The sequence below is a fragment of the Limanda limanda genome, chromosome 12 (assembly GCF_963576545.1).
Source record: "Limanda limanda chromosome 12, fLimLim1.1, whole genome shotgun sequence".
NCBI classification, from domain to species: domain Eukaryota; kingdom Metazoa; phylum Chordata; class Actinopteri; order Pleuronectiformes; family Pleuronectidae; genus Limanda; species Limanda limanda.
Window position 1 is genome coordinate 10,916,070 of NC_083647.1, and position 25,092 is coordinate 10,941,161.

Below are 25,092 nucleotides of genomic sequence, written 5' to 3' on the forward strand. Positions count from 1 at the left end.
GACGCAACGGAAGACAAGCTTGGAGAAGCCTACCTCACGAGTAATCAGAAGAAGTATCATGGATTTCATCAGTTTCATTGGCCTCAGCTGTCCAGTAGAGATACCACCCTAGTGTTCAGATTGTCCCACAGTTTAGTTTCTGAGGAAACCTTCATGAAGTGTATAAATACCAGTCCAGCTTGAGGCTGATCACAACAGAGGAAAAACACAGCAGAGCGGAGAGCAAAGAAAAAACCATGGGACTTTGTGAGTACCACTCTTCCTCTGACTATACTGAAACATTCTTTTCGAAATTCAACCCCTATATGTAGCATCATGTTTCAATTTATTAATAAAAGTATGTAATACAAGTCTGTAAAGTTCAGCTGTAATAAGATGCACTTTTATTTGTGTGTTTCAGTGACAGCTGCAGCAATTGGAGCAGGTAAGACATTAATAGATATGAAATAACAATAGCAACAAATAACAACAATAGTGATGAAGGCTCCATCTCTGCTGTGTTCTTGTCCAGGTGCAGCAGGGACTGTGATGGCGGCCCCACTTGTTCTGGGGCTCGTAGGTTTCACCTCAGTTGGAATTGCAGCAGGCTCACTGGCTGCTAGTATGATGTCAGCTTCTGCAGTGGCTAGCGGAGGTGGAGTGGTAGCTGGAGGTGCAGTGGCTGTTCTTCAATCAATAGGTAAACAGTAGATGGTTTCCCATGGTTTGAGCTGTGTCCTTGAGTGGATATCTTTTAAATCTTGAAGTGTCTCTTGCAAGGTTTCCACCTTTTCTAATCCACTTAACATCTGCTGTACCATAATTGACATGCTTAATCTAATGCACATTTTTTCTGTTGTTTAATTTATCTATGATTAAATCTGTATTTATATTTGGTTTCAGTAGACAGTTAATTTTGTTACCTTATTCTAGTTCTCTACCTCAAATTTTCAATCATCTGATACTTAAAATATATTTTATGCAAATATCTCCATTAGAACATATGTGACAGCTTTGTAGTAGTTCTGGTAGCCAGATTATCAATTCATTTGATATCACTGTATACACTGAAGTGTGATGATAGTATTGGTATTGCTTTCTCTATAACTTGATAAAATGTACTGATCATCCAATGTGTGAAGCAAGTGATGAAGCAGCATGTTTATGTTCTGAAATGTTTGAAAGTTGTCTGGTTCAGAGTTACCTGACATGATGTTTCATTGTTTGAATCTTACATCTCAGAAAATAAAAGCAACCGTGTTAAAACACATTTAAAAGAGTTGACTGGTTGATTGTCCTTTTTAAGTTGAAGTATCTATTTATCTACCAGTGTAACATAACACTGTTGTGATTTATAAACATGAATATGTACTGTGATATTGTATTTACAATCATTTTAATACATTTGTTAAAGGTCCAGTGACTAAGATCTAGGTGAAAGGGATCTACTGGCAGAAACTGAATATAAAGTGATCCTAGTGATGTTCTCACCAGTGTGTTTCATCTAAATTGTACTGACATAGAGAAAGTTTGTCCTGACTGCAGACACAACTAAAATCTTAAACATATCTTATATTTAATCTTGTTATCATCAGTTTAGGTATTAAATCAAAGGCCCTGCTAACCATTCCAAAGTCCCGGCTGAGGACCAAAGCCAGCTGGGTCTTCTCTGTCAGGGCTCCCAATCTGAGGACATCTATCTGTCAAACTCCTTATCCTCTTTTAAATCTCTCTTTAAGACACATCTTTATAGGAGGGATTTCTCCTAGTTCTTATCTTACTATATATTTTCATCATTTTATAACCATTTTACTGGTTTCTCATCTGTGACACCTTTTATTTCTTCATCTTTGCTCTAATGCTGTGACTTTCAAATTGCTTTTTATCTTTTTCATATTGTCTGCCCTATTTCTAACTAGTAAAGTACCTTGTAACTGTGTTATAAAATGTGCTGTATAAAACAAAATTATATTGTTATTAATGGAAAAATAAGAATAAATAAACAATATAAAAAACAAAACGTCAAACAGGGCAGTTCCACATAGAATAAACCAGTCTAAAATGGAGGGGTTTGAGGTGGGATTTGAAGTTGGGGACAAAGTAATTGTCAAATATGAAGAGAGTTCCAGAAACGAGGGGCTGCACAGTTAAAGGCTCTAGACCCCATTGAGAACAAGTGGACAGAAGGAAGGTCGGAGAGGACGGGTAGGTATGTATGTAAGAAGAAGGTCTGAGAGGTGCAGAAGCAATGGAGAGCCTTCAGGTAAGAAGGAGAATCCTATACTCAGTGTGATGTTTGATAGGGAGTCAGTGTAGTAGGAGGACAGGGCTGATGTGTTCTATGGAAGTGGTTCTGGCGATTAACCGGGCCACTGCGTTCTGGACTACTTGGATGTAATCAGTTGATGAGAGTAACAATGCTGGTGAAGGATAAATGAAGTAGGTGATGAACATGTGACTAACTAGAACAGACACTTTATTTTTCATTTTCAATCTTAAAATAAATTCATGTAAAACAGCCACATTCACCAACAATGTAAGAGGCTGACAAGAAAATTTAAGTCAAACTTCAACGAAAAAAAGGCTACAGTTTTTAAAGTGACAGATGAGCAGTGAAGTGATAAAACCGTAGAAGCCTCACGGAGATTCGGAGTGGAATGACTGAGTGCCTGTCTTCAGTGCAGCCTTGTAGCACAGGTCAGGCTCCATTCAGACTCACTCTTTATCAAATTGTCCAGAGTCACTAGATGTTTCCTCTTGATCTGAAACCTGGCTTCTCAGCTAATACTGTTTAGAATGTATAGATTTCATCCCTCAGTTTAATGATACTTTTTACCTCTGACAAGGAGGTTTTGTTTTCACCCCTGTTGGCTTTTTTGTTTGATCGTCTGGGAAAGAATAACACATTTTGTTTAAATGTAAAAATATTAGCATTATGATATAAAGAGCAATGAAAATAAAAGAACTACTGATTATTTTTCCACACCTTTGTTTCCAGTTGGATTGATCTCATCAGTTTCATTTTCCTCAGCAGTCCAGTGGAGATGACATGACTATCTGTCACTGCCCTTTGGTCAGATTGTCCCACAGTTTTGTTTCTGAGGAAACCTTCATGCAGTGTATAAATACTTTGTTTCCAGTTGGATGGATCTCATAAGTTTCATTTTCTTCAGCAGTCCAGTGGAGATGACGTGACTATCTATCACTGCCCTTTGGTCAGATTGTCCCACAGTTTTGTTTCTGAGGAAACCTTCATGAAGTGTATAAATACCAGTCCAGCTTGAGGCTGCTCACAACAGAGGAAAAACACAGCAGAGAAGAGACCAAAGAAAAAAGCATGGATCCTGGTGAGTACCACTCTTCCTCTGAATATACTGAAACACTCTTTTAGAAAATCCACAGCTATATGGAGCATCATGTTTCGTAAAATGTATTATCACATAATGTTTCACATATAAGCATGTTATACAAGTCTGTAAAGCTTGGCTCTAATAAGATGCAATTTTATTCTTGTGTTTCAGTGTCAAGAGCAGCAGTTGGAGCAGGTAAGACAGCAATAGACATGCAATGACAATAATAATGATAAAAACAATAACAATAGCAAAAATCACAATAACAACAATAATGAAGGCTTCATATCTGTTGTGTTCAGCAGTGGCTAGAGGTTCTACGCCTGGTTCTCTGGGGCCCGCAGGTTTCACCTCAGGTGGAATTAAAGCAGGCTCCACGGCTGCTAAAATGATGTCGGCTTCTGCAGTGGCTGGCAGAGGTGGAGTGGGATCAGGAAGTCTGGTGTCTGTTTGTCAATCAAAAGGTAAACAGTAGATGGTTCATTTTGGTTTGAACTGTGTCCTTGGGTGGATAACTTCTATATCTTAACAAGTGTTTCTTGCAGTGTTTTCACCATTTCTAATCCACTGAACACCTGTGATAGTATTGGTATTGCTTTCTCTGTCGCTTGATGAAATGTACTGATCATCCAATGTGTGTATGTCACTGTAGGTGCGTCTGGTGGGTCAAAGCGCAACAAGTGAAGCTGCCAATGATGGAGCAGCTTGGAGGTGGTTGGAAAGCCTCTTTTTCTGAATAATCACCAATTGGTTATTCTGTTAATCTGATGAAGCAAGTGATGAAGCAGCATGTTAATGTTCTGAAATGTTTGGAAAGTTGTCTGGTTTGGAGTTACCTGACATGATGTTTCATTGTTTGAATCTTACATCTCAGAAAATAAAAGCAACCGTGTTAAAACACATTTAAAAGAGTTGACTGGTTCATTGTCCTATTTAGATGAAGTATCTATTTATCTACCAGTGTATCATCACACTGTTGTGATTTATAAACATGAATATGTACTGTGATATTGTATTTACAATCATTTTAATACATTTGTTAAAGGTCCAGTGTATAAGATCTAGGTGAAAGGGATCTACTGGCAGAAACTGAATATAATAATAATCAATGTCTATTTCATATATTTAGCACATTTAAAAACAACTTGGTTGAGTAAAGTGCTTTGCAGGTGGATTGGTAAAACCAAAGGACAGTAAAAACGTAATACATTAAAGTTCAAGTAATACAAATAAAATATAATCATTAATGTAATATAAAAATAATAAAATATGAGAAATACGATAAGAAAAGAAAATCAGCTGCGATGACACGCAATCAACTCAAGGAGAGAGCCTGTGAGAACAGGTGTGATTTTAATAGTGATTTAAATTGTGTTAAAGAAGAGGCAGATCAAATTTGAAGTGGTAGGTTGTTCCACAGGTTTGGGGCGGCTACTGCGAAGGCGCGATCACCTCTTGTCACTAGTCTTGTCTGAGGTTTGTCGAGGAGCAGTTGAGTGGCAGATCTTAGTTCCATAACTGGAGTGTGCATAATGAGAAGTTCTGATAAATAAGACAGTGCCAGTCTGTTATGAGATTTAAAAGTTAAAAGTACGATTTTAAAAAACGATCCTGTGACAGACAGGAAGCCAGTGTAGGAGGCGCAACATGGGTGTAATATGGTCTCTCTTTTATGTCCTAGTCAGCAGGCAAGCAGCAGCATTTTGGACTAGCTGCAGGCGTTTAATGGATGATTCGTCTATGCCTACATAAAGGGAATTACAATAATCCAGACGGGAGGTTAAGGACGCATGTGTAATTCTCTCTAGGTCTTTGAGTGTTTCTTGCATTGATTTCACCTTTTCTAATCCACACAACATCTGTGATAGTATTGGTATTGCTTTCTCTGTCGCTTGATAAAATGTACTGATCATCCAATGTGTGTGTGTGTCACTGTAGGTGCAGCTGGTGCGTCAAAGGGCACCAAGTGAAGGTGCCAGTGATGGAGCAGCTAGGGGGTGGTTGAAAAGCCTCTTTTTCTGAATAATCAGCGATTGGTTTTCCTGTTAATCTAATGAAGCAAGTGATGAAGCAGCATGTTTATGTTCTGAAATGTTTGGATAGTTGTCTGGTTTGCAGTTACCTGACATGATGTTTCATTGTTTGAATCTTACATCTCTTACATAAAAGCAACCGGTTTAAAACACATTTGAAAGAGTTGACTGGTTCATTGTCCTTTTTAGTTGAAGTATCTATTTATCTACCAGTGTCACATAACACTGTTGTGATTAATAAACATGAATATGTACTGTAATATTGTATATAGGCACTTGTGTACATTACAATAATTTTAATATGTTTATTAAAGGTCCACTGTGTAATATCTAGGTGAAAGGGATCTACTGGCAGAAACTGAATATAAAGTGATCCTAGTGATGTTCTCACCAGTGTGTTTCATCTTAATTGTAAAAATTATTGTATTCTTTAACCCCGAATGAGCCTTTTATATTTATATCAGGAGTGGGTCCTCATTACGGAGGCCGCCATGTTTTTCACAGTAGTCCAGACTGAACAAACTAAACACCTTTTGAGTTATCATGTTAACTGAAGGTTACCACAGGTTCTCTCTCATGTTTGGAAGAGGAGGGTGAGGTGAGGCTGTATTCCGCTGCAACATGAAATTTCAACACTAGATGTCATTAAAGTCTACACACTGAATATTTATTGGAGGTGCCACGCCACAACCTTCAGGGCCAAAACTTTCTTTTCTTCAGTGACACAGTCAAGGTTCACCGTGATCACCATCTATCAGCTAATGTCTACTCCTGTTTTCCTGAGAACCACTGTGCACTTTGTGTGCAGTTTGTACTTTTGGTGGTCTACACTGGTCTCACTGGTCTTAAAATGCAGAATTACATCACCCGATCCTTGCTTCTCTTCATTGGTCCCTGTACGTTTTAGAATTGATTTAAGGATTTTACTGATCACTTTTAAAGCATGGCAGGGTCTGGCCCCAAGCTACATCACAGAATTACTATGTGCCTTCACACAGCCTTAGATCCTCAGGTGGAACCCTGCTGGCTGTTCCAAACAAAAGATGACCCTGCTTTTGCCATCTGGGCCCCTCAGCTTTGGAACGGCCTGAGGAGATAAGGCTTGCAGAGTCAGGGACTTCGTTTAAATCGCTTATTAAAACTCATTTTTATAGACTTGCTTTCATGTGATACTGTGATTTTATCATTTTCTTTTCATCTTTTTTTTACGTATTCACTTATTTTAATGTCCTTTTATTGCTTTTACGTGTTCAAGTTTATATTTACCTTTCTTGCTTTTTTGTCAAAGCACTTTGAAAAGTCTATATCTTTAAAAGTGCTATATAAATAAAGTTTATTTTTATATTATTATAGGTGGAGATGGCAGTGGGAGACAATTTGAATACCAAGTTGGGGAGTTGCTGTTTTAGTTATCGTTCCTTTCATCAGCTGACCACACCAAATCAGACATTATAATGCGTGAGAATTATTCTTAAATTCTCACACGTTATAATATTTATCATTTGAAATCTTAAAATACATTTATGTAAAACAGCCACATTCACAAACAACATACGAGGCTGACAAGAAAAATTAAGTAAAAAAACAACATGAAAAAGGCTCCAGTTATTAAAGTACATAGATGAGCAGTGAAGTGATAAAACCGTAGAAGCCTCATGGAGATTTGTAGTGAAATGACTGAGTGCATGTCTTCAGTGCAGCCGTGTAGCACAGGTCAGGCTCCATTCAGACTCACTATTTATCAAAAATAATCCAGTGTCACTCGATGTCTCCTCCTGATCTGTAACCTGGCCTCCAAGCTAATATTATTGAGAATGTGCAGATTTCATCCCTCAGTTTAAGGATACTTTTTACCTCTGACAAGGAGGATTTGTTTTCACCCTTGTTGTCTTGTTTGTTTGATCGTCTGGGAAAGAATAACACATTTTGTTTAAATGTAAAAAAGTAAGCATTATGATTTAAAGAGCAAAGTATCTGCCAAAGTATCATCTATACATCCCAGTTATGATTAAATTAATTATTGTATTACAATAAGACAAGCTATAAGTTAATTGTACACTGGTGCTTTTATGAAAAACGTCCTTTCTTTGTTTGAGTTACATTTGTTCTGCCATACCTTGTACCATTGCTTTTTTTTTTTTAAATGAAAATAATAAAACTGCAGAATAATTTTCCATAACTTTGTTTTCAGTTGGGTGGATTTCATCAGTTTCATTTTCCTCAGCTGTCCAGTAGAGATACCACCCTAGTGTCCAGATTGTCCCACAGTTTCGTTTCTGAGGAAACCTTCATTAAGTGTATAAATACCAGTCCAGCTCCAGGCTCCTCACAGCAGAGGAAAAACACAGCAGAGGAAAAACACAGCAGAGAAAAAAGCATGGATCCTGGTGAGCACCACTCTTCCTCTGACTATACTGAAACATTCTTTTAGAAAATCAACAGCTAAATGTAGCATCATGTTCCACTTGATTAATAAAAGCATGTAATACAAGTCTGTAAAGCTTTGCTCTAATATGATGCAATTTTATTCTTGTGTTTCAGTGTCAAGAGCAGCAGTTGGAGCAGGTAAGACATTAATAAGACATGCAATAACAATAATAATGATACAAACAATAACAATAGCAAAAATCTAAATAACAACAATAATGAAGGCTTCATATCTGTTGTGTTCAGCAGTGGCTAAGGGTTCTACCCCTGGTGCTCTGGGGCCCGCAGGTTTCACCTCAGGTGGAATTAAAGCAGGCTCCACGGCTGCTAAAATGATGTCGGCTTCTGCAGTGGCTGGCAGAGGTGGAGTGGGATCAGGAAGTCTGGTGTCTGTTTGTCAGTCAAAAGGTAAACAGTAGATGGTTCATTTTGGTTTGAACTATGTCCTTGGGTGGAAAACTTCTATATCTTAAGTGTTTCTTGCACTGTTTTCACCTTTTATAATCCACTTAACATCTGTGATAGTATTGGTATTGCTTTCTCTGTCGCTTGATAAAATGTACTGATCATCCAATGTGTGTGTGTCACTGTAGGTGCGTCTGGTGGGTCAAAGCGCAACAAGTGAAGCTGTCAGTGATGGAGCAGCTGGGAGGTGGTTGGAAAACCTCTTTTTCTGAATAATCATCAATTGGTTATTCTGTTAATCTGATGAAGCAATTGATGAAGCAGCATGTTTATGTCCTGAAATATTTGGAAAGTTGTCTGGTTTGCAGTTACCTGACATGATGTTTCATTGTTTGAATCTTACATCTTCGAAAAATAAAAGCAACATAGTTAAAACACATTTGAAAGAGTTGACTGGTTCATTGTCCTTTTTAGTTGAAGTAGTTGTATCATAACACTGTTGTGATTTATAAACACGAATATGTACTGTAATATTGTATTTAGGCACTTGTGTACATTACAATAACTTTAATATGTTTATTAAAGGTCCAGTGTGTAAGATCTAGGTGAAAGGGATCTACTGGCTGAAGTATCAACTGAATATAAAGTGATCCTAGTGATGTTCTCACCAGTGTGTTTCATCTAAATTGTAGGAATTGTTTTCTTTAACCCCGAATTAGCCTTTTATAGTTACATCGGGAGTGGGTCCTCTTTACAGAATCTGCCATGTTTTTCACAGTAGTCCAGAATGGACAAACGAATCACCTTTTGAGTTTTAATGACAATTGAAGGCTACCACAGGTTTTCTTTCATGTTTGGAAGAGGAGGGTGAGGTGAGGGGTATTCAACTGCAACATGAAACTTCACTACTAGATGTAATTAAATTCTACACACTGAACTGTAAATATTTATTGGAGGTGCCACAACCTTCAGGGCCAAAACCATCTATTCTTCAGTGACACAGACACAAGGTTCACCGTGATCACCATCTATCAGGCTAATGTCTACTTCTGTTTTCCTGAGAACCACTGTGCACTATGTGTGCAGTTTGTACTTTTGGTGGTCTACACTGGTCTCACTGGTCTTAAAATGCAGAATTGCATCACCCGATCATTGCTTCTCTTCATTGGTCCCTGTAAGTTTTAGAATTGATTTTAGATTTTACTAATCACTTTTAAAGCATGCCCGGGTCTGGCCCCAAGGCACATCACAGAATTACTGCCCCCTTATGTGCCTTCACACAGCCTTAGATCCTCAGGTGCAACCCTGCTGGCTGTTCCAAACAAAAGATGACCCTGCTTTTGCCATCAGAGCCCCTCAGCTTTGGAACGGCCTGAGGAGATAACGCTTGCAGAGTCAGGGACTTCTTTAAAATCAATTATTAAAACCCACTTTTATAGCCTTGCTTTCATGTGATACTGTGATTTTATCATTTTCTTTTCACCTTTTTTTTTTTTTTTTATGTATAAACTTATTTTAATGTCCTTTTATTGCTTTTACTCGTTCAAGTTTATTTTTACCTTTCTTGCTTTGTTGTCAAAGCACTTTGAAAAGTCTGTTTTTTTAAAAGTGATATATAAATAAAGTTTATTTTTATATTATTATAGGTCGAGACAATTTGAATACCAAGTTGGGGAGTTGCTGTTTTAGTCATCGTTCCTTTCATCGGCTGACCACACCAAATAAGACATTATAATGCGTGAGAATTATTCTTAAATTCTCACACATTATAATATTTATCATTTGCTATCTTAAAATACATTCATGTAAAACCGCCACATTCACCAACAACGTACGAGGCTGACAAGAAAAATGAAGTCAAAAAACGAGAAAAAGGCTCCAGTTTTTACAGTACACAGATGAGCAGTGAAGTGAGCCATACCTTGTACCATTGCTTTTTTTTTAAGTGAAAATAATAAAACTGCAGAATCATTTTCCATACCTTTGTTTTCAGTTGGGTGGATTTCATCAGTTTCATTTTTCTCAGCTGTCCAGTAGAGATACCACCCTAGTGTTCAGATTGTCCCACAGTTTCGTTTCTGAGGAAACCTGCATGAATGGTATAAATACCAGTCCAGCTCCAGGCTGCTCACAGCAGAGGAAACACACAGCAGAGAAAAAAAGCATGGATCCTGGTGAGTACCACTCTTCCTCAACATTCTTTTAGAAAATCAACAGCTATATGTAGCATCATGTTCCACTTGATTAATAAAAGCATGTAATACAAGTCTGTAAAGCTTTGCTCTAATAAGATGCAATTTTATTCTTGTGTTTCAGTGTCAAGAGCAGCAGTTGGAGCAGGTAAGACATTAATAGACATGCAATAACAATAATAATGATAAAAACAATAACAATAGCAAAAATCACAATAACAACAATAATGAAGGCTTCATATCTGTTGTGTTCAGCAGTGGCTAAGGGTTCTACCCCTGGCTCTCTGGGGCCCGCAGGTTTCACCTCAGGTGGAATTAAAGCAGGCTCCACGGCTGCTAAAATGATGTCGGCTTCTGCAGTGGCCGGCAGAGGTGGAGTGGGATCAGGAAGTCTGGTGTCTGTTTGTCAATCAAAAGGTAAACAGTAGATGGTTCATTTTGGTTTGAACTGTCTCCTTGGGTGGAAAACTTCTATATCTTAAGTGTTTCTTGCATTGTTGTCACCTTTCCTATCCACTTAACATTGGTGATAGTATTGGTATTGCTTTCTCTGTCGCTTGATAAAATGTACTGATCATCCAATGTGTGTGTGTCACTGTAGGTGCGTCTGGTGGGTCAAAGCGCAACAAGTGAAGCTACCAATGATGGAGCAGCTTGGAGGTGGTTGGAAAGCCTCTTTTTCTGAATAATCAACAATTGGTTAACCTGTTACGCTAATGAGACCTGTTTGGAAAGTTGTCTGATTTGCAGTTACAAACCATGATGTTTCATTGTTTGAATCTTACATCTCCGAAAATAAAAGCAACCGGGTTAAAACACATTTGAAAGAGTTGACTGGTTCATTGTCCTTTTTAGTTGAACTATCTATTTACCCACCAATGTATCATAACACTGTTGTGATTTATAAACACAATTATGTACTGTAATATTGTATTTAGGCACTAGTGTTCATTACAATAACTTTAATATTTTTGTCAAAAGTCCAGTGTGTAAGATCTAGGTGAAAAGGATCTACTGGCAGAAACTGAATATAAAGTGATCCTAGTGATGTTCTCACCAGTGTGTTTCATCTACATTGTAAGAATTGTTTTCTTTAACCCCGAATTAGCCTTTTGATATATATTTACATCGTGAGCAGATCCTCTTTACGGAGGCCGCCAATTTTTTCACAGTTCACCAGACTAGACAAACTGAACAACTTTTGAGTTGTCATGACAACTAAAGGTTACCACAGGTTCTCTATCATGTTTGGAAGAGGAGGGTGAGGTGAGGGGTATTCAGCTGCAACATGAAACTTCACCACTAGATGTCATTACATTCTACACACTGAACTAAAAATATTTATTGGAGATGCCACAACCTTCAGGGCCAAAACTTTATTTTATTCAGTGACACAGTCAAGGTTCACCGTGATCACCATCTATCAGGCTAATGTCTTCTTCTGTTTTCCTGAGAACCACTGTGCACTATGTGCGCAGTTTGTACTTTTGGTGGTCTACACCAGTCTCATTGGTCTTAAAATGAAAAATTACATCGTCTAATCCTTGCTTCTCTTCATTGGTCCCTCTCAGTTTTAGAATTGATTTTAGGATTTTACTGATCACTTTTAAAGCATGCCAAGGTCTGGCCCCAAGACACATCAGAATTTATGACCTCTAATGTGCCTTCACCCAGCCTTAGATCCTCAGGTGGAACCCTGCTGGCTGTTCCAAACAAAAGGTGACCCTGCTGTTGCCATCAGGGCCCCTCAGCTTTGGAACGGCCTGAGGAGATAAGGCTTGCAGAGTCAGTGACTTCTTTTAAATCACTTATTAAAACCCATTTTTATAGACTTGTTTTCATGTTATACTGTGATTTAATCATTTTCTTTTCACCTTAATTTTACGTATTCACTTATTTTAATTTCCTTTTATTGCTTTTACGTGCTCAAGTTTATATTTACCTTTCTAATTTTGTTGTCAAAGCACTTTGCAAAATCTGTTTTTAAAAAGTGTTATATAAATAAAGTTAATTTTTTATTATAGGTGGAGATGGCAGTGGAAGACAATCTGAATACCAAGTTGGGGAGTTGCTGTTTTAGTTAGTCATTGTTCCTTTCATCAGCTGACCACATGCAATATCTCTGACAAGGAGGTTGTGTTTTCACCCGTTTGTTTAACCGTCTGGGAAAGAATAACACATTCGCTTGTTTGATTAACATTTGTTCTGCCATGCCTTGTGCCATTGCTTTTTTTTTTTTAAACGAAAAACGTAAAACTGCAGATTCATTTTCCATACCTTTGTGTAACCCACATGGAGGGTAGGTGCACACTGGACCAGTATAACCCAGATTCGTAGGGAGGAGTAATTAACAGGAGTCAGACACCACAATGAATAACCAGAACACAGAGTTAAGTTTAAATGAAAACAATTGTAATAACACACAAAATAATTACAACATTGCCGGCATTCAGTTTAGTAAAATTAGAAATGTCTTTTGAAATGGGTTTTGAAATGTCTTTTGAAATGGGTGCACCCAGAAAATAAAAGTGATCCTCAAAAAATAGGATGTTCTGCTAGATTCAACTGTCCTTTGAGGTCCTTCCCCACAGTCCTACCACACTGACAGCAAGGTAGATGAATGCTGGAAGCGCTCCTCAATCCAGGGCTCAACACGGTAGGCTCGCCATCTCCCTCGTCAGGAAGAGATTCCAATCCAACTCAAAGTTCAAGGGTATCCAGAAAACCCAGCCGGGAAAAGAAAAGAATAACCGGTGCTCTAAGCTGCTCTCCAGGTCCCCTCAGTAGTTGATAAACTTCTTATGGGCTCAAACATACTCTAACTTCTCTTTGTTCAGTATTATATAGAGTACCAGTAGCAGTAATATCGCTCTGTCATTTCAACTTCTCCACTTCTCATCAGGCCGGGTCTGTCTCCACACTCGACTGCACACCTATCTAACTTGAGTGAGGAGGCGGGACTTAGACCGTTTTACACCAATAACATGCAGTTATCTCACCTTGAACCAATAGGCTCATTTGTTGTCAAGTTTTTTGACCTGTAGAACACTTCCCGAGCAAAAAGGAAGTGACTTAATAATAATAAATTAAATACAGAGAAATAAAACAGAATTGTTAATTAAATAAAAGGAATTCTCAGTAAGGAGGAAATATAAATAATACTATAAATAAGTGTTTTGGTAACAACTGGTTTTCCCAGAGGGTTACACCTGTCTCCAGTTGGATGGATTTCATCAGTTTCATTTTCCTTAGCAGTCCAGTAGAGACGCCCCCTAGTGTTCAAATTGTCCCACAGTTTCGTTTCTGAGGAAACCTTCATGAAGTGAATAAATAAGAGTCCAGCACGAGGCTGCTCACAACAGAGGAAAAACACAGCAGAGAGGAGAGCAAAGAAAAAAACATGGATCCAGGTGAGTACCACTCTTCCTCTGACTATACTGAAACATCCGTTTAGAAAATCCACACCTATATGTAGCATCACGTTTCACTTGATTAATAAAAGCATGTAACAAAAGTCTGTAAAGCTTAATGTAATAAGGTGCAATTTTATTCTTGTGTTTCAGTGACAGGTGCTGCAGTTGTAGGAGGTAAGACATTATTACACATGCAATAACAATAGCAACAAATAACAACAATAATAATGAAGGCACTATCTCCGCTGTGTTCTTGTCCAGGTGCAGTAGTGGCTATAGTCGGGACCCCACTTCTTCTGGGGGCCGCAGGTTTCACCTCAGCTGGAATTGCAGCAGGCTCACTGGCTGCTAGTATGATGTCAGCTTCTGCAGTGGCTAGCGGAGGTGGAGTGGTAGCTGGAGGTGTAGTGGCTGTTTGTCAATCAATAGGTAAACAGCAGATGATTCATTTTGGTTTGAACTGTGTCCTTGGGTGGATAATCAATCAATCAATCAATCAAGTTTTATTTGTATAGCCCACATTCACAAATAACAATTCGTCTCATGGGGCTTTAACATTGTGTGACATCCTCTGTCCTTAACCCTCAACAAGAGTAAGGAAAAACTACTAAAAACCCTTTTCACAGGTAAAAATATGTAGAAACCTCAGAGAGAGCCACATGTGAGGGATCCCTCTCTCAGGACGGACAGAAGTGCAATAGATGTCAGGTGTAAGAAAACATCATCAGGATTTTTAGCAGCATCCATTAGGCTAAACATTTTTCAATACTATGTGTCAGGCAGTCCCGCTGCAATCACAGTCTCTGGCCAGCAGCAAGACCACGATCCAGCATCAGGATGGGATCCACTATAATCCACAGTCATTGTCCACCGCCGCCAGTTAGAATCCATTATCAGCTGCCGCCTCGGTCGTGGTCCCTCATCATCCGATGCCAACGCGACAAAGGATCCTCCATTACAACGACGATCAGCTGGCACGATACAGAATCCACCGAACTGGATCCACCATTGCGACCTCCGACACGCGATCCACAATCATAATCCATGGTGCGGCCACAGCTGTGGCCCTGCATCCGCGGGCGCTAAGGCACAGAAACTCCGGGAAAAGGGGTCAAGTTAGTAACATGTACTGATCAGATAAGAATTATCTTGATGTGATAAATATGGAGAAAAGGAAGGAGAAGCAGGAAAGAGAAGCTCCGTGTGTCTTGTGTCATAAATTCCCTGTGCGTCTTAGCATCATCAGGGGTTTTTGCCATTTAATCAAATTTGGAACATCGCACAAATTAGCTCTAACTATAAGCTTTATAAAAAAGGAAGGTTTTGAGTCTACTTTTAAACGAACAGAGCGTGTCTGCCTCCCTAACTGAAAGTGAGAGATTATTCCACAGCAGTGGGGCTTGATGGCTAAAAGCTCTGGCTCCTACTCTACTTTTAGAGACTTTAGGGACAACAAGTAAACCTGAGTTCTGGGATCGGAGTGCTCTAGTAGGTTGATATGGAACTAACATCTCTTTAAGGTAAAGAGGTGCCATATCATTAAGGGCCTTGAAGGTGAGGAGGAGAATTTTAAATTCTATTCTAGATTTAACAGGAAGCCAGTGTAGCGATGCTAATACTGGAGAAATGTGCTCTCTTTTCTTAGTTCTCGTCAGGACACGTGCTGCGGCATTTTGGACCAGCTGCAGAGTCTTTAACGACTTGCTGCTGGAGCCTGATAATAATGAATTACAATAGTCCAGTCTCGATGTAACAAAGGCGTGGACTAGTTTTTCTGCATCTTTTTGCGAAAGGACATGTCTGATTTTTGAGATATTACGCAAGTGGAAAAACGCGGTCCTAGAAATTACTTTTAAGTGACTATTAAAGGACAAATCAGGATCGAAGATCACTCCCAAGTTCCTGACTGTGTCATTGGAAGCAAGGGCAATGTCATCTAGCGCAGCTATATCATTAGATAATGTATCTCTAAGGTGTTTAGGGCCGAGTATTATAACCTCTGTTTTATCTGAGTTTAATAAGAGAAAATTGCGGGTCATCCAGGTTTTTATGTCCTTGAGACATGCTCGAAGTTTAGTTAATTGATTACTTTGATCAGGTTTTATTGACAAATATAACTGGGTGTCATCCGCATAACAGTGAAAATTTACCGAGTGTGTCCTGATAATGTTTCCTAGTGGAAGCATATATAATGAGAATAAAATTGGGCCGAGCACAGACCCCTGTGGGACACCATGGTTAACTTTGGTGCGCACCGATGACTCATCATTGATTTGAACGAATTGGGAGCGATCAGCAAAATAAGATTTAAACCAGTTTAAGGCCGTTCCTTTAATGTTAATTAACTGTTTTAGTCTCTCTAATAAAATTTGATGGTCAATTGTGTCGAATGCTGCACTGAGATCTAACAGAACGAGGACAGACACAAGTCCCTGATCTGAAGCTATTAGAAGGTCATTAGTGACTTTTGCCAGGGCTGTCTCTGTGCTATGATTGGTTCTAAACCCAGACTGAAAGTCTTCATATATATTATTTTCCTGGAGAAACTCACACAGCTGATTGGCTACAACTTTTTCTAAGATTTTAGATAGGAAGGGGAGATTAGATATTGGCCTGTAATTTGCTAAAACCTCTGGGTCTAGGGTGGGTTTTTTGAGTAGGGGTTTGATTACAGCTATTTTAAAAGACTGTGGTACATAACCTGATGATAATGACAGATTGATTGTGTTAAGTAACGAATTATCTATTAGGGGCAGAATTTCTTTAAGTAATTTAGTTGGAATCGGATCTAAAATACAGGTTGTTGGTTTAGAACCTGAGACTATTTTGGTAAACTGATCACGGGTGATCAGAGAGAAGCTGTCTAAATAATGGGAAGGATTCTCAGCCGTTTCTGAGATCTCTATTGTTGGGAGGGTATTAGTGCCAATTGAGGGCAGGAGATGATTGATTTTATTTCTAATAGTTAGAATTTTATCATTAAAAAAGGTCATAAAGATATTGCAATTTAGGGATCGATGAATACTGGGTTCGGTGGAGGTGTGACTCTCTGTCAGCCTGGCTACAGTGCTGAAGAGAAACCTGGGGTTGTTTTTATTCTCTTCTATTAGTTTTGAGTAATAGGCAGCTCTTGCTTTGTGGAGAGCCTTTTTATATTCTGTAACACTACTCTTCCAGTCTAGGAGATTTTCAACACTGTTGCTGGAGCGCCACTTCCTTTCTAATTTTCTTGATATTTGTTTCAACTCATGTGTCTTGGAATTATACCACGGAGCTAATTTACTATGTTTTACACATTTCTTTTTTAGAGGCGCTATTGAGTCTAATGTTAATCGTAATGAGTCTGCAGAGCTTTCTACGAGGTGGTCAATCTCAATAGAGCTCGGGTTTTTAAAGAATTTGTTGTTTATGTCGACGGATAATACGGGTTTAAATGTAATCGGAATTATTTCCTTAAATTTAGCTACAGCACTATCAGGTAGACATCTAGAAAATGAGTTTTTTATTAGTGGCATATATTCAGATAGTGAAAAATCGAAGGTTATTAAATTATGGTCTGATAGTACTATATATATAGTATATATAGTACTATATAACTTTTATATCTTAACTGTTTCTTGCACTGTTTTCACCTTTTCTAATCCCGTAACATCTGCTTTACCATAATTTACAGGCTTAATCTAATGCACAACTTTTGTATAGCTTGATGTATTTATCGTTAAATCTGTATTTACAGTTGGTTTAAGCACTCAGTTAATTTTGCTACCTTATTCTACTTCTCTGCCTCAAATAATCAATCATCTTATACTTAAAATATCTGTTATGCCAATATCTCCATTAGACCATATGTGACAGCTTTGTAGTAGTTCTGGTGGCCAGACTATCATTTCATTTGATATTACTGTATAGACTGTAGTGTGATGCTAGTATTGGTAATGCTCTGATAAAATGTACTGTTCCTCCAATGTGTGTGTCACTGTAGGTGCAGCTGGTCTGTCGGGGGCCACTGCAGCTGTGGGCTGCGTTGGAGCAGTTGGGGGGTTTGTGGCAAGCCTCTTTTTCTAAATAATCAACAATTGGTTATCCTGTTAATCTGAGGAAGCAAGTGATGAAGCAGCATGTTTATGTCCTGAAATGTTTGGAAAGTTGTCTGGTTACATTAGTACTACTGCACTAATGGTGAAACAAGGTGTACTTAGTCACACGTGACGTCAATCACCTACTTTGTTTATACTTCACCAGCATTGTTCCTTTCATAAGCTGTCTACCACCTACATTCAGACATTGCAATTTGGACTCACAACTAACATTGCCAAACAATGAATGATACGATTATGTGGTGAGAATTTAAGCATAAGGGGCCTTCTCTTTCTCACCTCTCATTCTTATTTTTTGGGAAATTTGATTTTCATCTCCATTGCTACAATGACGACAGCCGGCTCCATTATTTGAAATCAGGTTTGACATGAAATGACAACCCCATAGAAAAGAAAATTCTAAAAATAATAATGAGCGGTAGGAGGTAGATAATCAATAGAAGAGAAGGCCCCTTATCCTTAAATTCTCACCATATAATCGTAACATTCCTTGTTTGGCATTGTTGTTTGCTTGTCACTTATTGCATTGTCTGATTTGGTGACCAACTTTGAAAGCCTAAATTATATTTGAATTGATCATACAGCTATTTTTCATATAGACTTTTAAAAATCATGAGTGAGGAATTCTATGATGACCATTAAACATATCAATGCACTAAAACATAGAACTCTGTTACAAAGTTAATAATTTAATTGAGGGCCATAAGCTTTGCGTGAATGCATGTTGGTCTCTGTCTCCCCCTAGTGTGAAATGGGAGTAAAACTACTGTCAGTATCCATCTTTTTCTAGTCTTTTATTACATTATTGTTACATTTCATTTAGCTGACGCTTTTATCCAAAGTGACGTACAATAAGTGCATTCAACCATAAAGGTACAAAACCAGGGTGGTTGTTAGGCCTCATTATCTAAATAATCAACAATTGGTTATCCTGTTAATCTAATGAAGCAAGTGATGAAGCAGCATGTTTATGTTCTGAAATGTTTCATTGTTTGAATTGTGTGATTTATAAACACGAATATGTACTGTAATATTGTATTTAAGCACTTGTGTACACTTCAATAACTTCAATAAATGTGTTGAAAGTCCAGTGTGTAAGATCTAGGTCCTATCGAAGGAGCCATTTTTGCCCCTCTTCCCCCAAATCAAATCTGTCTGGAGCCGCAAAACATATTTGATAACACAGGTTATAAAGGTATAAATATAGTTATACAATATATATAAAAACTATAGTTTGATGCAATTTATAAAATTATAGAACGACAATAAAAAAAACTGTTGACATTTAACTGCTTTTTTTACAAAAAAGGAAAATACCAAACTCTTATGAAGAGGAGAAAAAAATACATCTGTAGGCCTACTTTGAAATAAATGAAACACAGAACTATGCTTTTTTTGCTCATCTCCAGCTCGGTACTTTTCAGCAGATGCTATGTGCTTGCTCTACATATTTTTTTGTTTGCTAATTCCTCGCCACACATCAAGCATACAGGTACACCAGCATCGTTCGCAGTGAATGCAAATTAATCTGTCCACGCAGAATTAAACTCGCTACTTCCCACCCAGACTTTTCTTTTTTGGGATTTATCCCTGGTTAGTTTACAGAGGCCGGAGTCGGAAACTCTAGATCAGCGACCTGCAGGGAAGAGCGCGGGAACGTAATAGGATGTGAGGGGGGCGGCTACGTATTCTCCACATAGGCTTGTGGAGAATACGTAATTTGAACGGAGCAAAGAGCGGAGAAGTTCCTCAACATGAATGACATTAAATTAATAATTGGAGTGGAGAAGTACAGTGAGCTGTATGATCCTCAGCACATGTTGTATAAAGACAACACCAAAAAAGACACATGTTGGGACGCTGACGCTTTTGCCATCAGGGCCCCACAGCTTTGGAACGGCTTGAGGAGATGAGGCTTGCAGAGTCAGGAGCTTCTTTTAAATCACTTCTTAAAACCCATTTTTATGAACTTGCTTTCATGTTTTACTTGGATTTTATCATTTTCTTTTCACCTTTTATTTTACGTACTCACTTATGTTAATGTCCTTTTATTGCCTTTACGTGATCAAGTTTATAGTTATCTTTCTTGATTTGTTGTCAAAGTACTTTTGTAAAGTCTGTTTTTAAAAAGTGTTATATAATTAAAGAATATTTTTAGATTTTTATGGGTGGAGATGGCAATGGGAGACAATTTAAATACCAAGTTGGGGAGTTGCTGTTCTAGTTAGTCATTGTTCCTTTCATCAGCTGACCACATCCAATCAGACAACATAATGCGTGACAATTATACTTGAACTCATTTGGCAATGTTAGTTGCGTGTCACGTAATTGCAGTAATTGCTTGGATGTAATCAGTTAATGAGAGTAACAATGCTGGTGAAGGATTAATGAAGTAGATGGTGGACATGTGACTAACTAGAACAGCAACAATATTTATCATTTGCAATCTTAAAATACATTCATGTGAAACAGCCACATTCACCAACAACGTACGAGGCTGACAAGAAAAATTATGTCAAACAGCAACAAAAAAAAGGCTCCAGTTTTTAAAGTACACAGATGAGCAGTGAAGTGATAAAACCTTAGAAGCCTCATGGAGATTCTGAGTGAAATGACTGAGTGCATGTGTTCAGTGCAGCTGTGTAGCAAAGGTCAGGCTCCATTCAGACTCACTCTTTATTAAAAACAGTCCAGAGTCTCTAGATGTTTCCTCCTGATCTGAAACCTGGCCTCCAAGCTAATATTGTTGTGCAGATTTCATCTCTCAGCTCTGTTTGATTTTGTTGATACTTTTTTTTTACCTCTGACGACGAGGTTTTGTTTTAACCCCTGTTGGCTTGTTTGTTTGATCGTCTGGGAAAAAATAACACTTTTTGTTTAAATGTAAAAATGTAAGCATTATGATACAAAGAGCAATGAAAAATGATAGAACTGCAGATTAATTTTCTATACCTTTGTTTCCAGTTGGAAGGATTTCATCAGTTTCATTTTCCTCAGCAATCCAGTAGAGACGCCTCCTAGTGTTCAGATTGTACCACAGTTTCCCTTCATGAAGGGTATAAATACCAGTCCAGCTCGAGGCTGCCGCAGATCACAACAGAGGGACACTTCTGTCATGGGCCTTTGTGAGTATCACTCTTTCTCTGAATATACTGAATCACTCTTTTAGAAAATCAACACCTATATGTAGAATTATAATTCACTTGATTAATAAAAGCATGTGATACAAGTCTGTAAATCTTACCTGTCATAACATGCAATTTTTTCTTGTGTTTCAGTAACAGCTCTGGCACTTGGAGCAGGTAAGACATTAATAGATATGAAATAACAATAGCAACAAATAACAACAATAATAATGAAGGCTCCATCTCTGCTGTGTTCCTGTCCAGGTGCAGCGGGGACTGTGATGGCGGCCCCACTTGTTCTGGGGGTCGTCGGTTTCACCTCAGCTGGAATTGCAGCAGGCTCACTGGCTGCTAGTATGATGTCGGCTTCTGCAGTGGCTAGCGGAGGTGGAGTGGTAGCTGGAGGTGCAGTGGCTGTTTGTCAAACAATAGGTAAACAGTAGATGGTTCATTTTGGTTGGAACTGTGTCCTTTGGTTGATAACTTCTATGTCTTAAGTGTTTCTTGCACTGTTTTCACCTTTTCTAATCCACCTAAAATCTGCTGTACCATAATTTACAGGCTTAATCTAATGCATAATTGTTTTATTGTTTCATTTATTTAGCATTAAATCTGTATTTATATTTGGTTTCAGTACACAGTTAATTTTGTTACCTTATTCTAGTTCTCTACCTCAAATTTTCAATCATCTTATACATAAAATATCTGTTGTGCCAATATCTCCATTAAAACATATGTGACAGCTTTGTTGTAGTTCTGTTGGCCAGATTATCATTTCATTTGATATTCCTGTATACACTGTAGTGTGATGATAGTATTGGTATTGCTTTCTCTGTAGCTTGATAAAATGTACTGATCATCCAATGTTTGTGTGTCACTGTAGGTGCGGTTGGTGTGTCGGGGGGCGCTGCAGCTGTGAGCAGCGGGGTGGGGTTGTTGGTAGGCCTCCTTATCTGAATAATCAACAATTGGTTATCCTGTTACTCTCATGAAGCAAGTGATGAAGCAGCATGTTTATGTTCTGAAATATTTGGAAAGTTGTCTGGTTTGCAGTTACCTGACTTGATGTTTCATTGTTTGAATCTTACATCTCCGAAAATAAAAGCAACCGAGTTAAAACACATTTGAAAGAGTTGACTGGTTCATTGTCCTTTTTAGTTGAAGTATCTATTTTCCTACCCGTGTAGTATAACACTGTTGTGACTTTTAACATGAAAATGTACTGTAATATTGTATTTATGCACTTGTGTACAATAACTTTAATATATTTGTTAAAGGTCCACTGTGTAAGATCTAGGTGAAAGGGATCTACTGGCAGAAACTGATTATGAAGTGATCCTAGTAATGTTCTCACCAGTGTGTTTCATCTAAATTGTAGGAATTAGTGTTTTCTTTACCCCCGAATTAGCCTTTTATATTTACATCAGGAGTGGGTCCTCTTTACGGAGGGCGCCATGTGTTTCACAGAAGCCCAGACTGGACAAACTTAACACCTTTTGAGTTTTTATGACAAATGAAGGCCACAGGTTCTCTCTAATGTTTGGAAGAGGATGGTGAGGTGAGGGGTATTCAGTTGCAATATAAAAGCTCACCACTAGATGTCACTAATACTACACTAATACTTGCCCATTTCACCACAGTTAATATGGTCCCTTGGGGTCTTAATGAAATGTCTGTAACATTTTTTGGTCAAAATACCACAAGGATCATTTAAAACAGCTGCCTTTTTACCCTGTCTAAAACAGCCCTCCTCAGATTGTCCTGTTTTGAGTGCTCCACCCCCCCCCCTTACTGCCCCGCCCCCCCCTGTCACAGCCCCGCCCCCCGTGTCACACCATACACTCTCCACCAGATCTCCGCCTCCAGGGGGGGGGGGGGGGGCTATGTCATGCCGACAGACCGTGAGGTCACAATCTGGTGTTTTCCCATTCAACTCACTCTAGCTTATAGTTTCTGACATAGAGGAACCACAACAAAATCGCGGGAGTTTTTTTTTTCAAGAGTTTTTGGGACGGTAGACACGCCAGATACCCAAATTAACGTGTAGAAGCACTACAAAAGTGGAATTTTCATAATATGTCCCCTTTAATATTTATTGGGAGGTGCCACAACCTTCATGGCCAAAAAGTTTGTTTCTTCAGTGACATAGAGAAAAGTTTGTCCTAACTGCAGTCACAACAAAACTCTTAAACATATCTTATATTTACTCTTGTTATCATCAGTTTAGATATTAAATCAAAGGCCCTGCTAACCATTCCAAAGTCCCGGATGAGGACGAAAGCCAGCTGGGTCTTTTCTGTCAGGGCTCTCAATCTGAGGACATCTATCTGTCAAACTCCTTATCCTCTTTTAAATCTCTCTTTGAGACACATTTTTATAGGAGGGATTTCTCCTAGTTCTTATCTTACTATATATTTTCATCATTTTATAATCATTTTACTGGTTTCTCATCTGTGACACCTTTTATTTCTTCATCTGTGCTCTAATGATGTGATTTTCCAATTGCTTTTTATTTTTTTCCTATTGTCTACCCTATTTCTAACTAGTAAAGCACCTTGTAACTGTGTTTTAAAATGTGCTGGTTAAAACAAAATATTATTGTTATTAATGGAAAAATAAGAATAAATAAACAATATAAAAAACAAAACGTCATACAGGGCATTTCCACACAGAATAAACCAGTCTAAAATGGAGGGGTTTGAGGTGGGAATTGAAGTTTGGGACAAAGTAATTGTCAAAGATGAAGAGAGTTCCAGAAACGAGGGGCTGCACAGCTAAAGGCTCTAGACCCCATAGAAAAAAAGGAAGATCGGAGAGGACGGGTAGGTATGTATGTAAGAAGAAAGTCTGAGAGGTGCAGAAGCAATGGAAAGCTTTCAGGTAAGAAGGAGAATCCTATACTCAGTGTGATGTTTGATAGGGAGTCAGTGTAGTTGGAGGACAGGGCTGATGTGTTCTATGGAAGTGGTTCTGGTTATGAACTGGGCCACTGCGTTCTGAACTAATTGGATGTAATCAGTTGATGAGAGTAACAAGGCTGGTGAAGGATAAATGAAGTAGGTGATGGACATGTGACTAACTGGAACAGCCACTTAATTTTTCATTTTCAATCTTAAAAAAACATTCATGTAAAACAGCCACATTCACCAACAACGTACGAGGCTGACAAGAAAATTGAACTCAAACAACAACGAAAAAAAGGCTCCAGTTTTTAAAGTACACAGATGAGTAGTGAAGTGATAAAACCGTAGAAGCCTCACAGAGATTTGTAGTGAAATGACTGAGTGCCTGTCTTCAGTGCAGCCGTGTAGCACAGGTCAGGCTCCATTCAGACTCACTCTTCAAATTGTCCAGAGTCACTAGATGTTTCCTCCTGATCTGAAACCTGGCTTCTCAGCTAATACTGTTTAGAATGTGTAGATTTCATCCCTCAGTTTAATGATACTTTTTACCTCTGACAAGGAGGTTTTGTTTTCACCCCTGTCGGCTTTTTTGTTTGATCGTCTGGGAAAGAATAACACTTTTTGTTTACATGTAAAAATATTAGCATTATGATATAAAGAGCAATGAAAATAATAGAATTACTGATTCATTTTCCATACCTTTGTTTCCAGTTGGATGGATCTCATCAGTTTAATTTTCCTCAGCATTCCAGAGGAGATGACGTGACTATCTATCACTGCCCTTTGGTCAGATTGTCCCACAGTTTTGTTTCTGAGGAAACCTTCATGAAGTGTATAAATACCAGTCCAGCTTGAGGCTGCTCACAACAGAGGAAAAACACAGCAGAGAAGAGACCAAAGAAAAAAGCATGGATCCTGGTGAGTACCACTCTTCCTCTGAATACACTGAAACACTCTTTTAGAAAATCCACAACTATATGAAGCATCATGTTTCATAAAATGTATTATCACATAATGGATTACATAAAGCATGTAATACAAGTCTGTAAAGCTTCGCTCTAAGAAGATGCAATTTTATTCTTGTGTTTCAGTGTCAAGAGCAGCAGTTGGAGCAGGTTAGACATTAATAGACATGCAATAACAATAATAATGATAAAAACAATAACAA

The 25,092-nt window shown here is 38.3% G+C and overlaps 4 protein-coding genes and 1 long non-coding RNA gene across 8 annotated transcripts; all 5 read left to right on the top strand.

Moving 5' to 3' along the window:
• Positions 1 to 60: 60 nt before the first annotated feature.
• LOC133015526 (uncharacterized) lies at positions 61 to 21,488 on the top strand. Of its 2 annotated transcripts, none has more exons than XR_009681534.1 (3): positions 61 to 246; positions 401 to 424; positions 21,286 to 21,488. It is a non-coding gene; the product is annotated as an uncharacterized LOC133015526 (long non-coding RNA). The 2 variants fall into 2 exon arrangements; XR_009681535.1 differs by lacking the exon at positions 21,286 to 21,488 and adding an exon at positions 512 to 824 and having other exon boundaries at positions 62 to 246.
• On the top strand, positions 3,146 to 4,231 carry LOC133015522 (interferon alpha-inducible protein 27-like protein 2). Of its 2 annotated transcripts, none has more exons than XM_061082747.1 (4): positions 3,146 to 3,326; positions 3,501 to 3,524; positions 3,635 to 3,793; positions 3,982 to 4,231. In XM_061082747.1, the coding sequence occupies exons 1-4, from the start codon at positions 3,317 to 3,319 to the stop codon at positions 4,011 to 4,013; spliced, it is 225 nt and encodes a 74-aa protein (XP_060938730.1). In that variant the 5' UTR covers positions 3,146 to 3,316; the 3' UTR covers positions 4,014 to 4,231. The 2 variants fall into 2 exon arrangements, with proteins under 2 accessions (XP_060938730.1, XP_060938729.1); XM_061082746.1 differs by having other exon boundaries at positions 3,151 to 3,326; positions 3,632 to 3,793.
• Positions 7,664 to 8,633, top strand: LOC133015524 (interferon alpha-inducible protein 27-like protein 2). Its single transcript, XM_061082748.1, has 4 exons — positions 7,664 to 7,749; positions 7,904 to 7,927; positions 8,036 to 8,197; positions 8,383 to 8,633. The coding sequence occupies exons 1-4, from the start codon at positions 7,740 to 7,742 to the stop codon at positions 8,412 to 8,414; spliced, it is 228 nt and encodes a 75-aa protein (XP_060938731.1). The 5' UTR covers positions 7,664 to 7,739; the 3' UTR covers positions 8,415 to 8,633.
• Positions 10,304 to 11,206, top strand: LOC133015525 (interferon alpha-inducible protein 27-like protein 2). 2 transcript variants are annotated; one of them, XM_061082750.1, is made up of 4 exons: positions 10,304 to 10,368; positions 10,511 to 10,534; positions 10,645 to 10,803; positions 10,988 to 11,206. In XM_061082750.1, exons 1-4 carry the CDS (start codon positions 10,359 to 10,361, stop codon positions 11,017 to 11,019), a joined length of 225 nt encoding a protein of 74 aa, XP_060938733.1. In that variant the 5' UTR covers positions 10,304 to 10,358; the 3' UTR covers positions 11,020 to 11,206. The 2 variants fall into 2 exon arrangements, with proteins under 2 accessions (XP_060938733.1, XP_060938732.1); XM_061082749.1 differs by having other exon boundaries at positions 10,305 to 10,368; positions 10,642 to 10,803.
• Positions 13,710 to 18,528, top strand: LOC133015920 (interferon alpha-inducible protein 27-like protein 2B). Its single transcript, XM_061083209.1, has 4 exons — positions 13,710 to 13,796; positions 13,950 to 13,973; positions 14,061 to 14,228; positions 17,782 to 18,528. The coding sequence occupies exons 1-4, from the start codon at positions 13,787 to 13,789 to the stop codon at positions 17,862 to 17,864; spliced, it is 285 nt and encodes a 94-aa protein (XP_060939192.1). The 5' UTR covers positions 13,710 to 13,786; the 3' UTR covers positions 17,865 to 18,528.
• Positions 21,489 to 25,092: the final 3,604 nt, after the last annotated feature.

Excerpts from the sequence above, each read along its gene's own strand:
- LOC133015522 (XM_061082746.1), top strand. Across the intron at positions 3,525-3,631 it reads AAGAGCAGCAGTTGGAGCAG|CAGTGGCTAGAGGTTCTACG; the intron begins GTAAGACAGCAA and ends TGTTGTGTTCAG. Across the intron at positions 3,794-3,981 it reads GTCTGTTTGTCAATCAAAAG|GTGCGTCTGGTGGGTCAAAG; the intron begins GTAAACAGTAGA and ends ATGTCACTGTAG.
- LOC133015524 (XM_061082748.1), top strand. Across the intron at positions 7,928-8,035 it reads AAGAGCAGCAGTTGGAGCAG|CAGTGGCTAAGGGTTCTACC; the intron begins GTAAGACATTAA and ends TGTTGTGTTCAG. Across the intron at positions 8,198-8,382 it reads GTCTGTTTGTCAGTCAAAAG|GTGCGTCTGGTGGGTCAAAG; the intron begins GTAAACAGTAGA and ends GTGTCACTGTAG.
- LOC133015525 (XM_061082749.1), top strand. Across the intron at positions 10,535-10,641 it reads AAGAGCAGCAGTTGGAGCAG|CAGTGGCTAAGGGTTCTACC; the intron begins GTAAGACATTAA and ends TGTTGTGTTCAG. Across the intron at positions 10,804-10,987 it reads GTCTGTTTGTCAATCAAAAG|GTGCGTCTGGTGGGTCAAAG; the intron begins GTAAACAGTAGA and ends GTGTCACTGTAG.
- LOC133015920 (XM_061083209.1), top strand. Across the intron at positions 13,974-14,060 it reads AGGTGCTGCAGTTGTAGGAG|GTGCAGTAGTGGCTATAGTC; the intron begins GTAAGACATTAT and ends GTTCTTGTCCAG. Across the intron at positions 14,229-17,781 it reads GGCTGTTTGTCAATCAATAG|GTGCAGCTGGTCTGTCGGGG; the intron begins GTAAACAGCAGA and ends GTGTCACTGTAG.